The sequence below is a fragment of the Micropterus salmoides genome, unplaced genomic scaffold (genome assembly GCF_014851395.1).
Source record: "Micropterus salmoides isolate LMB-PRFRI ecotype aquatic unplaced genomic scaffold, ASM1485139v1 Ms_hic_scaffold_10, whole genome shotgun sequence".
Classification (NCBI taxonomy): domain Eukaryota; kingdom Metazoa; phylum Chordata; class Actinopteri; order Centrarchiformes; family Centrarchidae; genus Micropterus; species Micropterus salmoides.
In genome coordinates this window covers 18543547-18556978 of record NW_024040041.1, presented here as the reverse complement: position 1 = coordinate 18556978, position 13432 = coordinate 18543547, and the positions used below count along the sequence as shown (strand labels likewise).

At 37.3% G+C, this 13432-nt stretch overlaps 1 protein-coding gene across 1 annotated transcript; it reads left to right on the top strand.

Moving 5' to 3' along the window:
* The first annotated feature begins 717 nt into the window (after positions 1 to 717).
* On the top strand, positions 718 to 13010 carry LOC119889661. The gene is made up of 8 exons (XM_038700463.1): positions 718 to 1960; positions 2614 to 2695; positions 3771 to 3889; positions 5758 to 5839; positions 6026 to 6144; positions 7221 to 7311; positions 7869 to 7937; positions 8459 to 13010. The coding sequence occupies exons 6-8, from the start codon at positions 7309 to 7311 to the stop codon at positions 10610 to 10612; spliced, it is 2226 nt and encodes a 741-aa protein (XP_038556391.1). The 5' UTR covers positions 718 to 1960; positions 2614 to 2695; positions 3771 to 3889; positions 5758 to 5839; positions 6026 to 6144; positions 7221 to 7308; the 3' UTR covers positions 10613 to 13010.
* Positions 13011 to 13432: the final 422 nt, after the last annotated feature.

The window sequence follows — 13432 nt, the reverse complement described above, 5'->3', positions numbered from 1 at the left end:
GTCCAGAGAAAACTACGGTGTCCGACATTGTCTTTGCACATGTACACACCGACTCAACATTAACCTTAGTGACCTCCGATTGGTGTAACCGGGAGTCATTACCGCCGACGTGAATAACAATCTTACTGTATTTACGTTTATCCTTAGCCAGCAGTTTCAAATAAGACCCCCCCCCCCCTTCCTGGCAGCACAGGAGATCCCGGGGGACAGCTACCACAGGCTAACTCAGTCCGACTACCGGGGACTGGCTAGCTATAGTAGCTAAAGACTGATCTACCAAGGTGCGGAGCCGGGCTTCTAAATCACTGAGCCTCGCCTCCATGTCTAAAAATAAACTACACTTATTACACGTACCATTACTGCTAAAGGAGGCAGAGGAGTAACTGAACATCTGACACACCGAGCAGGAGAAAGTAGGAGAGAGAGAAGGAGAAGCCATCGTTAGCTACTAAGCTAAAGTCGCTAACGGCTAAGCTAAAGTACTGTAGCGTCAGCTACCAAAACTTTTGAACAACTTTGAGATTGAACAGCAGTCACTAAAAGATGGAAAGAACTGTGAGTGCTTAGGCAAAATTACTGTAAGAATAACTGTTTAGCGGACAGTTGGCCGCTGTAATCTAACAAATGTAACTGGTATTTAGCGAGAGCAGCACAACACGGTACCAACACACAACCACCGGAAACGGAAATGAGTCGACACGCTTACCGCAGTACGTCACACCCTGTGGGAAATATTTTTGTGGATATGATTTTCCAAAACACAAATGTAAAAATGCATATTCGTGGATAGGCTTTTGTGGGTTACAAATAATAAAGTTGAACTTCCGTGGAGAGTCCTTTTGTCCAGGTGTATGTTGCATCTTTATTTTACTGGTCTGGTCAAATATTGTCTAAAAGTAATCATTACTTTGAATCATGAGCTATGAGCTATTAAATGTATCAAATGTAAAAGATACTGACTGATGTATTAATATGTACTTTATTAAATTCTTAATACTGATGCAACAGTGTGAAAGTAGCATTTTACTGTTAGCTGGTTGAGGAGTAACTTTTTTGAATTGAATGATTAGGGTTGTGAGATGATTAATGGGGTACAAATGTAAAACAATAAAAAAAAAAGTCTGCAACACAAATATAACTTTTTCAGACTATTCTAGTCTTTTTTTTATATGAAAACTTTTACATTAATATTAATTAATAATTAATGTTGAATTTTAACAGCTACAAATGAACATGAAAATGAACTAGTAGCTATAGAAAGAAAAGTGAGATCACAGAGAGAAAGAACATCATTCTGTGATATCAGGCACCAACACACAAATTATGTGTGGGTGTGGGTGACCTTATATGAGGGTTAGTTTGTCTTCAGGACAAACAGTTTGCATTATGTTTGCATGATTTTGACTGTTCGCATGGATTTGCCTGTTTTGGGTGTGTGCTATGGTGAATAAGCTGAAATTGATATTGTGCAACAGTAAGTTATAAATGATGTGTACACATGAAGGAACAATTTCAACACAACACAGCTTTACTAAAAGACAAAACTAAAGATTCATGATCTGTTTTGTGTGCGTGGAAGCTGTAAGCTGCTGTAGATACTGTGCACCAGCAAGTTGTTTATTTGTATATTGAAATATTGAAGTAGAGCCACTTTGTATAAGCACTGGTCAAAGAACTCATCCTCTAAGCTTTCTTACAGATAATGGCATGATACTTCGAAAAGGTTGTATTCTCTGACAGCAAGTTTAGGCTCAAAATGTCCCCAAAGCATTTCTAACCTCAAATCAACATTGTCTAACCAAAGCCTTTGTTATATTGTCGGTTATAGCAGCTGTAAGACTCATTAAACCATGTGATCTCTGTCAGCGAAGGGAGGGGACAGTTTTTATAAAAGAGTCCAAAGGATCCACAGCATCAGAAGAGAGGATTAAGTTGAGGTCAAAAGTGGAAAAAACTAAATGTAAGTACATATTGATTAGTTATTAATTGTTATTAATTAATATAACTATATTGTTGTCATTGATTCATTATGTTAAATATTTTACATTATATTCTGCTTTAAAAATAATAAATGGTGGTTATGCAGATTTTTGGTTTATAATGGCATGTATGATAATAGAATTGTGTTTCTGTTCTTATACAAGACAACACACAGTAGACGTGGTTCTTCTGAACAATAAAGGAAGTTGTCATAAAATCCTGAATGTGAATGACATCTATAAATCAGCTGAATGAGGACAATTTAGTAACTGTACAACCCTAAAAACATGTACATGTAGCACATTTTCAAGTGGCCTTTTATTGTGGCCAGCCTAAGGCACACCTATGCAATATCCATGCTGTCTCGTCAGCATCTTGATATGCCACACCTGTGAGGTGGATGGGTTATCTCGACACAGATTTGTGAGCAATATTTGAGAGAAATAGGCCTTTTGTGTACATAGAGAAAGTCTTAGATCTTTGAGCTCAGCTCATGATGAATGGGGGCAAAAACAAAAGTGTTTATAATTTTGTTCAGTGTAGAAGAATATAAGAAAATACAAGTCAATAATACTTTACTATTTTTATTAGTAATATTAACCAATCAATTTTAATTGTTAACCATTTTTACAGTAGGTTTTCATGGAGTCACCTGATTTTGTCCGGGACAAATTAACTGAATGGGGCTTCAGTGATTTCATGCAGAGATTTGAAGGTACTGTATTACCATTCTGCTTTGCTGGACGTGACAGTGAAATTGCAGCACAATGATGACATATTGTTTTTTGTATAAGTTAGGTAACTGTTATGAATATTAAACAGGTTTATACTCATCTCCAGCAGCACAAAATATAACAATTCAGAAAATTGACCCAAAAAATTAGGGTCATTTTTAAGACATCTGATGACAGACAGACGGTAGTCTGTTGACTGTTCTGAACACAGGAGTGACCAAGTGTACATAAATAGCATTTCCTACAGTGTGCAAGGTTTCATACATTAATACTTTTATAACATTATGATATACCTTTCTTTATAAGAGGGATTTAACTCACCAGTGCATCACCCAGACATCACACACACACACACACACACACACACACACTTAATTGCATGGTTAATCGTGATTAACCGCATAGGTATACGCAAAATTGAATAATGAATTCCAAAGTAGTGAATTGCGCACTTAAATGTACTTAAATGTAATGCGTAATTTAAATGTACTGCTATATACACAAAAGTGCAATAATGTGGTTTGCAAACACTTCAAACAAATAAGGTGCATTTTAGCAGAGGTATTCCCTTTACACAGTAGCAATAAAATATTTCTTGTAAATCTCAACTAAAACATTAAACACATTGTAATCAAATCAAAAATAAAACCAAAGCTATTTGCAACTGCCAGGGCATTACCTTTTATAGCTTGTTAAAGAGCCACGATCATAACATAACAGGCACCTTCTGAGTAACAGGTTTACATATATAAATCTGTTTCCTTGTTTTTTCTGAACAGGTATCAGCAGAAACATTTTTCTTTTATCAGGGAGCAGCATAAACAGTCTATGTTCAGTAGAAAGTGTCCCTGTTAGAGTGAGGTGAAATGCTTGCCTCACGCACATGCCTGCCCGCTGTTGAATTGTCTTGAACTGTACAAATAATTGGAAAAGAGGCTGTTTGTGAGTTTCCACAATCTATTCCTGTTTACTAAATAGGTCATCAAAACTAGATGAAGGCCTATCAGGTAAAGTTATGTATAATTTTAACTTAACTTTTTTATTCCTCAATTTCAGATGAAGGCATTGACAAGGAGACTTTTCTAAGTCTTGGAGATTCAGGCAGCATCAGTGGCTTGATCCCTAAAATTGGACCAAGAGTAAAATTCAGAAAAAGACTCAAAGAATACTTACAGGTAATGTGCTTTACTGTTTTCTGACACAAAAGATGAGCATACACTGTACAATTTGAGCCAGTTTCTGACCCTATTTTCAGGTCATATAGTATACGGGGGGAGCAAAGACCAATCAACTGTTCCCAAACGGCTATCAGACAGTCGGATAAATTTCATGTCATAAATGTTTTTGAGATGTCGTTATGTTTTTGAGCCATAAGTTGATACCCCAGGATCAGCGCCTTTTTTTCTCACTGCGCATGGTGACACAATGTTAGCTATCAAGTTAACAATTTATACAGTAAAACATATATAGAATTCTCCTAATCACCTAGTCAATGTATACCAAGGCCTTTTATTTATTCATTTATGTTTTCGGCACACGAGTTGGAACATATGATCAAGGCAGCACGTTTCTGCCTTGTTAGCAAACTTCTACCTGCCTCTGAGCTTTCAACAAAATCTTTAGTGACATGTGTCAATAGCCAGAACTGTCTGCAGGGGCCGACAGGCCTTTTTATTTTGTATTTACATGTACACTGTGAGCACTCGGGTTGTGGCTTGACCATTGGGCCGAACAGTGTGAGCACATAAATCGTGCTTTGGCTTTACATTACAGACACTTTACTCCTACAGTAGGAGTTGAACATTTCTAAAATTGTAAAGTGTATGCTTTAATGTAATGTCATTTGAAAACAACAACATTGTAACGTTTGTCACATGAGCTTGAATTTCTAGCTACATCTTGGATAAAATCAGCTTACAAAGAAATGTACAAAAGATGAACATGCAGCACAGATATCACAGAATCAATGCAGCAATTTGTTCTCTCTTCAGGCTATTCAACAAATAAAAAATGTCTACTTTTGCACAAATAAGCATCCTTGTATCAGCATAGCAAACGTGTATGATGTGTTTGCAGCTGGGATAGCAAATTATATCATCACATTGTTGGCCATACAGAAGCAGCTATTTCATATCAATTAAAAAGCTAGAATTAAATACTTTTTATAGAGTGTCACCAGAGTTAAAGCAGATTAATTGGAGGGCAGTGAAAAAATGTCACAGAGTTAAGCAAAATAAAACAGCCTGCAGTACAAGAAACTACTGAGTTAAGCATTTTTTAAACATTGTTTTACATAGCCATATAATATATTATAACATGTAGTTATGGGGTTCAACAAACCCTTTACTTTTGTACAAAAAACAGAAAAAGCCATCGTTCAGTTTGTGAACGATGTATTGTACCTGAATGTTATAATGGTTAATTTAATATTAATAATGCACTACAGATGCTGCAGGAATACCTTATTTTTATAGGCCGACCCAGAAGTTAGCATCTCCCTGTTGTCCTCAACAAAAAGCCAATGGGATTTTTCCATTCGGTTTTGGAATATTGCAGAAAATAAGCTCTGTAGCAAAAGTTTACTTCCTAAAATGTTTTGTTCAACAAGATAATCTTCTCAAATGAATACCACTTTATGAATTTTGATGCTTGAATGCAATCGCCAGAAGTAAAAAGCAAATGCTAAACTATAATAAACTACACCATGACTTCAACTTCACCACCTCTTCCAACTTTTAACACCTCCTCCATCGTGATGGCATTTAATGTCCCCAACAACCTATATAGTCTCATTTAGTCACTTGTTAGCAACCACCTTTATTCAACAAGCCTCAAAATTCAAGAGTGGGATATTTACTGATGGATTTTATGTCATAGAACAAAATGTGAACATCTCTTAAGCTTATTTCAGGCATCTAACTATTGAAAAAAAACATTGATTCCCAGAAAATGGAAACGGCCAAGTTTCAGGAAGCATTCCTACAGTACTGTATAATTGGTTTGAACAATAAAATATTAATAACTCTGTTTCCTACTTTGCCAGTGGAATTCCATGGAGACATGTGATTTTGTCCAAGTGAAATTAACTGAATGGGATCTCAGTGAGTTGATTCAGAGATTTGAAGGTAAAGTACTGGTGGGCACAAACTGTATTTTGACATTAGTTAAGCCTGCTTCTTTAATAAAAAAAGAACTGCAGCACAGTAATACCAAAGTGTAACAAATCCTTTATATTTCTGTGTGATTGTCTATAGAAAACCAGTTCGAGGTTCATTTATATATACACACACACATTTTTCTTTTCATTTCAGACGAAGGTGTTGACAAGGAAGCTTTCCTAAGTCTTGAAGAGTCAGGAAACATCAATGTCTTGATTCCTAAAACAGGACCAAGAGTAAAATTCAGAAAGAGACTTAGAGAATACTTACAGGTAAAGACACTTTACATTGAAATGCTACTAGTACTTAGCACTCACTTTTGTGTACTTGTGGGGTGATAACGCAGTGGATAAGACACATGCCTTTGGTGTGAGAGACCTGCTCTCAATTCCCCACTGTGACACATATACCGATGTGTCCCTGAGCAAGACACTTAACCCCTAGTTGCTCCAGAAGCATGCGACCTCTGACATATATAGCAAATGTAAGTGGTTTTGGATGAAAGTGTCAGCTATTTAATAAATATAATGTAATGTCTGTGATGTGTACTTGCTTTCACAAGTTACAGGGGCATGAGATTCTGTCTTGAGTTTGTATGCTGGAGGTTTACCTCTCACCTGTAATGATTCAGTATTCGGTTTTTTCAATGCTGGACAATATCATATTATACGGGATGGGTGGCAACCCTAAGCTAGTCCTTTAATCCTATTAGCTGACTCTGCACGAAAAGCTCCTGGGAGCCTCGAGCACCCAGGAGTTTTTCACGTTTACACCTCTAGTTGGCCTACAGTACCTTTGGACCACTAGGAGTGCTTCCCAGTCCGGGTAGAGTCAGCTAATAGGACGGCAGCTGCAGTTAGCTGCAGTTAGCAGCAGTTACGGTTACTTTAGCAACAAGTAAAGCTATCTGTCTATCAGGAAACTTTGTAAGTCTCCAGAAGTTGAGGGATGGCAGCCTGAGGACATCAGAGGAAAATAGAAAATATTTAACTTTCCATCACAACTGAAAAAGCACTGAACAACCTTCAGCTCTGACTTAGCAATGGCATAACCACTTGGTATTGTGTTGTTAATAAATTTAAAACAATCCAAAAAAAGAAATGTTGGAATGTGGGTGCAGTGAGCTGTGCTGGGGGCATGGCTAAAAGGGTGGTGACTGTATAGGCATCACAGATACTATATATTTAGATGTCACAACCTTGTGGAAGTCATGAAGGCTCAGTTTCTCAATACATGAATTGAGCATAACAGTATTTATATATCACCTTGACCTGCTTTATTCAAAAAAGACATGGTATCTCACTTTCTGGAATATAGACATTTAATTTTAAATGTCTGCCTGCTGCAGGCCCTGAAAAAAAAGGCACAGTTACGGTGCTCCTGAAATAACAGACACTGAAGCGGACCCAAATCCAGACCAAGAGGACACCCCTGAAATGGTTAGTTATGTAATCACACAAAACTGAACAGAATCATAATTATGCTCTTTTAAAGGAATAGTTCAATATTTTGGCAATTTAAAGTGCTTACATAATGTATTAAAAACATTCAAATAAATAATAAATAAATAAATTAAAATAATAGCAACTTTTTTACAGTTAAGAACTGAGAAATATGTAAATACAGGATAGGAAAATATGAAAGGGCTCAAGATGGTTCACGATGAGTATTTGAAGTTCAGTCAAAGGTAAGAAAATAAAAAGTTTTAAACTTGGAATTAAAGGTAGTCAAAGTCGGAGCAAGTACAATATCCTTTTGAAGTTTGTAAGACCTGAAATCTCGCCTGATTTAGTTTTTAAACTGCTAAGAGAGTGGTGTCATTCTTCTTATCTAACAAGAGTATTTCCCAAAATGTCGATCTTTTCCTTTGAGTAACCTGTAGTACTTGTTCAAACAAAGCCTTCAGCAGATGCATTCAGAAACATTCAGCATGTGCAAAATCAATGTGAAGAAATGTTGGCTACAAGTTCTAATGAAATGTTTTTATATTATGCAGGACCCAACTTTTTTTCCATGGCACTTTGAGTCTACATCAACATCTGACACAGATCATGACAGTGAGATGGTAAGAGGGTTTACGGTAAAGGCCCATTTGGTTTGGGTTTATTTCTCTAGGGGAGGTGAGATGATTTTAACATGATCTGCACTGGCAGTGATTTTAATTCTGTTTGGAGGGCATGTGTGGTTATGGTTTTCACAACCGTAATAATATTAGTAGTAAACAGTTTATCTTTGAACTTACTTATCCTCCTGTAATTTAAATCCCATCCAGAGTGACGTCCATTTATTTTAAAATGGCTCGCTGAGAGCAGTATGTCCCTTTGCTTTACTTTACCTTTACTTTCATTTGGCTTTTTCCTGCTTTATGCCCATGTCTATTACGGACCATATCCTGTAATTTCCCGATAGTTAAAAAGCAATCTGCAAAATGCCGATGAGTTCAATTACAGAGGAGCACAGTGAATATTTAATTCCCCACCTCCCCCTGTAAAATAAAAATCAGAATGGATCTTATGTTTTTGTTAACACTCACATTATTCAAATCATTGTGTTTTACATGTGAAAATATTTGTTATGTTTCTGCAGAGTGAGGAGGCAATTTCCAACTCAAGTACAGGCCTACTTGCTGTGATACTCTTTATTCTGCGTCACCATCTAACTACGGCTCTGGGTGACTTAATAGCTCTACTGAATTTTCTCAGCTCTAACCTGGTTGTTCCATTTAAGTATCTCTCTGATAAGATTCCTGCCTTGTCTACTGTGTTTTACTGCCATGTTTGTCAAAACTACATGGGTAAGAATCCTGATGATGCTTCCTGTTCGCACTGTGGCACAATGTTCAACAAAAAAAGCAGTACTAAAAGTGGACACTTTTTTTTGTCTGCATCACTGAAAGACCTTTTGAAAGACATCCTTAAGAACCATGGCACTGAGTTGTTACCTAAAACAGTCAACCATGCGAATAATATTAAAGATGTGATGGATGGGAAGATGTACCAGAATCTGCTTAAACAAGGAAAGTTGGCTGCAGAAGACCTTACACTGTTATGGAATTGTGATGAAGTACCAATTTATAACTCATCCAGATACTCGATTTGGCCCCTTCAGTTTACAATTAATGAATTTCCTTACACACAAAGGCATGTGATAGTTGCAGGACTTTGGTTTGGCCCAGAAAAACCCAAGATGGGCACATTTCTAAAGCCTTTCATAGATGAAAGTCGTGCTTTAGCTCAAAATCCCTTTCAATGGAGCGACAGCAATGGCACAGTACACTCCTCAAAAGTCTTCTCCTTGGTTTGTTCCTCAGACGCCGTGGCAAGGCCACTACTCCGGAATTGCAAACAATTCAATGGTGAATATGGTTGTGACTGGTGTTTACACCCTGGCATGATGGTCACAAAAGGCGGTGGATCCATGAGGTCCTACCCATTTGATGAAAACAAGCAAGCAGCAAGGTCAACCGAAATGTTTATGGATAATGCAAAACAGGCTGAAAACTCTGCCACCCCCAAAAATGGAGTTAAAGGACTGTCCTTGCTTTCCATACTTCCCTTGTTTGACATTGTTTTTGGCTTTGTACCTGATTATATGCACTCAGTTCTACTTGGTGTTTCCAAACAACTTGTAACTCTGTGGTTGGACCCAGTCAACTCTATGAAACCTTGGTTTATAGGACAAAAGATTTCACTAATGGACTTACGTCTTCTCCGTCTAAAGCCACCATTAGAAATAACCAGATCTCCACGATCACTGAAGTGTAGGGACACTTGGAAAGCCTCGGAGTGGCGAGCATTCCTTTTATTTTATGCCATTAGTGTCTTACCTGGTATCCTGGATCCTATCTATCTGGAACATTATTTTGACTTGTCATTTAGTATTCACATTCTGCTACAGGAATCAATCTCCCAACATGACCTTCGGCTAGCCCATGAGTCCTTGGTACGCTTTGTAGAATGCATGAAAGTGCTTTATGGTGAAGAAAATGTGTCTTTCAACTGTCATCAGTTAATCCACTTAACTGAAAGTGTACAGAACTGGGGTCCTCTCTGGGCAACATCAGCATTTCCTTTTGAGAAAAACAATGGAAATTTAAGGGCTCTGCTTAATGGCATAAATGATAACCCTCAACAAATTTACCAGAGGTTTGTCATATGGCAGCACTTACCCAGACACCTCAGTTCTTTAGTTTTTGACCGACAATCAGATTTTGGTGAGTTATTAGCCAAGCTCACACCAGCAAAAGATGGCAGTCGCTCTGACAAACTTCTTGGAAAATCACGCCATCTGGATCTCACAGGATCCACAAAACTAGCAGTGGAAGAGCTCTTAAAGCACCCAGTTCTTGTCAAATCAGTAGAAGCTTATGACAGCTTCTCTAATGGACACACTGTTTATCACTCTACAGACTTCAAAGAGTCAGACAAAACAGACTGTAATATTAAACTAAAGAATGGCTGCTGTGGAGAAATACAGTTGATTTTACTTTTTAAAAAAAAATGCATTTGCACATCCACTTGTTTGTGCCAGGCTATTCCAATCATTGTGGTGCACCTATATGACATCAAACCTGATACACTGTTCAGCAAAATACATCCTGACAAAACATTAAAGACTACCTTTGTGAGGGTAGAAAGGACAGATCAACCTAAAGCTTTCTTCTTAGAGGATATCAAGTGTAAATGTATGTATGTGGATGGTTCGCTTGTGCCTCTACCAAACACATATGAGAGATATTAGAGTCACTGCAGGGCTAAAGTGTTCACAGCAGAAAGGATGAAAATCTTTGTCCGAAATTCTGCTCATACTCTTCTGACTTTAACTCAAAATAATATTTTCACATGTGGCCCTAATTCTCTTCTGTAGAGTTATTTCAAATTGAGAAGAGTTAAAACGATGGACTTCTAGCCACTAGGCATTGTCTTTGATGTATGATTATGTTTAACTAGGGAGTATGGCAACTGAGCTGGTGTTGACCATGCAATTACTGTAATATTTACTGGATGGATTATGCATGGCAGTCATACTGCTGTGTGCCACTGCTGACCTTGTTGTTGAGTCTTATACAGCCAACATAGAAACTTCAAAATTCAGTTAAGGGCCACTAAGAGCACTTTGTAACTATTTATTCAAACAATTGATTCATTTCTTCTGGGCAATTTAAGAACTTCTCATCTCAGAAGATTTTTTGTTTTTTTACTTTTTGTTTACTCTATTTTACAAGTTATGGGTCATTTTGTTATGTGTCATTTGCGGATGACCTTTTGCATGTTAGACTGCATTTTCTTTAGATGGCTGTAAATAGTGTATTACAGGTATAACAGGAAGAAAATGAATCAGTGTATGTATCTTTAATATTTAGTCATTTTGGTCAAACACATTCTTTTATCTGATCTATTACATTCACAAGGTAATATAATACATCTTAACTGTATCTCCCTGAAAACTATATGGTATGTTTTGCTGTAAATTACTTTGTGAAGTATTCAACTTTTTAAAGTTAACATTAAAAACTGCAAAAATGTATATATATACGTATATAAAATGATTTTGGATGACTACATGATTCAGCTGTATCATGATAAAAGTCAGTTTTACTGTACTGAAAGAACTACAGATAAACCCTGTTTACTTTTATTTGGTAAGGGGCCTCATTTTGTCCTGTATATTGCCTAATATGCTGATAAGGCCTTCTCTATATAATCTTCAGATGTGAGCCAGTCTCTTTTTTAAATACACAAGAATGGGTATAATAAAGAAAGAAATGCTAGTAAAAAAGCGTGTGTCATTGCAATATGGATCATGTTGTGTAACATTGCACTGCTTGTGGTTGTAAAAGTGTATGATTTGCTTCTTCACATGTGCAGCAGGTGTAGTCAACCTTGGATTCATGATGGTTTCAATAGATTCCATTCATAGTCCAGTTTCTTAGCAAGACAAGTGTATAAAAATGTCAACTGAAAGGCCCATGCCCAATGAAAAGCAGCTGGATTAACTTAGTGTATATAAATCTTTATGAGCCAAATGGACAGAGACGTCTCAGAAGTCCTGGGATCCCTTCTAAAGAAGCACTGTAGGTGCCAGTGATGTCTGATTTAGGAGGCTACAACTGAGAAGTTGATCAGACAGTCAGTCAGTCATTATCTGACAGAGAGTAAGAACTATTTAATTTCCATGCTTTGTAATTTAATCTGATTCTTTATATGTGGATGATTTACAGAGCACCACATTCCAGTGCTTATAACATTTAAAAAAATAGATATGACACATGCTAGTAAACATCATGTAACTAGGAAATTAGTAGCTACTGACCCCCTGGTTCTGGCATAAAGACTTCTTCCTGTCTGCTCACTTCATACCTGTCCTTCTGATAAATCACAGACACTCTGATTGGCTAATCAAGGAGAATTCTAGCTGTTTAAGTTTTGGTAACTGACTTCAAATCAAAAGGGGAAAAGGGTAGACAATAGAGAGATTTCAATTATCTTTAAAGTAAAAGAATGACACTAATATATCTTAACATTACAGTGTGTCTGAATCTTCCACATTCAGATGTTTCATGTATACTGTGGGGAAAAATCTAAACATTGCCCACAACCACTGTTTCTATCGCGTTGCACTTTACTGATCATTCTACACAAATCTGAAGGCTGGCTGAGCGATCTCAAACAACTGGGTGTGTGTCCCACCCACTGAAATTAACCTTTTGTCTTGTTAAAATCTCAGCAGGGTGCAATCAGTCCTAATGCGCAACACCTGTATGCAATTACACTCATACTATTTCAATGAAAGCGATCACTGAGGCGTCAGTGTATGTGTTTGTGCCTTGGGTGAAGACCTACTTGGGTAAAGGCCACCCAAGAGTACTAAGCGTAGCTTTTTCTAAGTACACCTACTCACTTAAAGCCAACATCTAGAACTGCATTTATGCCATGTGCTACCATACCATTCGTGTTGTTTCCGGTGCACGCAAGAGGTATCATGTCGTTAGGCACAGAAATCAGGCACCACAGATATCTATCTACATCTACAAAATTACCATTTCTTTTTTTTCTCTGTGATTAGGACAATTTTGGAGAAAATGGGGCTGTGGGGGAAGGTGACTTCCCTCCAAGCAAAAACAAAGTGGGACAATAAAAAACAAGAAATACAAATTATGTATGTGTGATTTGAAATTTATATATTCTGTATATATTTTTTTTATAATTGTTGTATAAATCGTTCACTGTGTAGCATAAAGGGAACTACAAACTGCATTCATCTTACAACCCTGTTTTAATATAATACATACATTTACCTTGTACGTTGTATATCCATTTAATTCATTTTAGCCATGCACGTTAATAAACACAGTTGCTGAAATTTGTTTTTCTGCTGTTATTTACCATGATTGATTTCCTGTGCCTTAGGATTGCAAGTGTCCAGGGTCAGAAGGTGTAGGGGGGAAGCCCACTGCTGCAACTTGGCCCTGGTTTGTCCTCATGGATGAGGTGTTGGGACAGAGGCATTCCACCACCCCACCTGCCTCTACCCCTGAGGACACACCAGGGCCAAGTACTG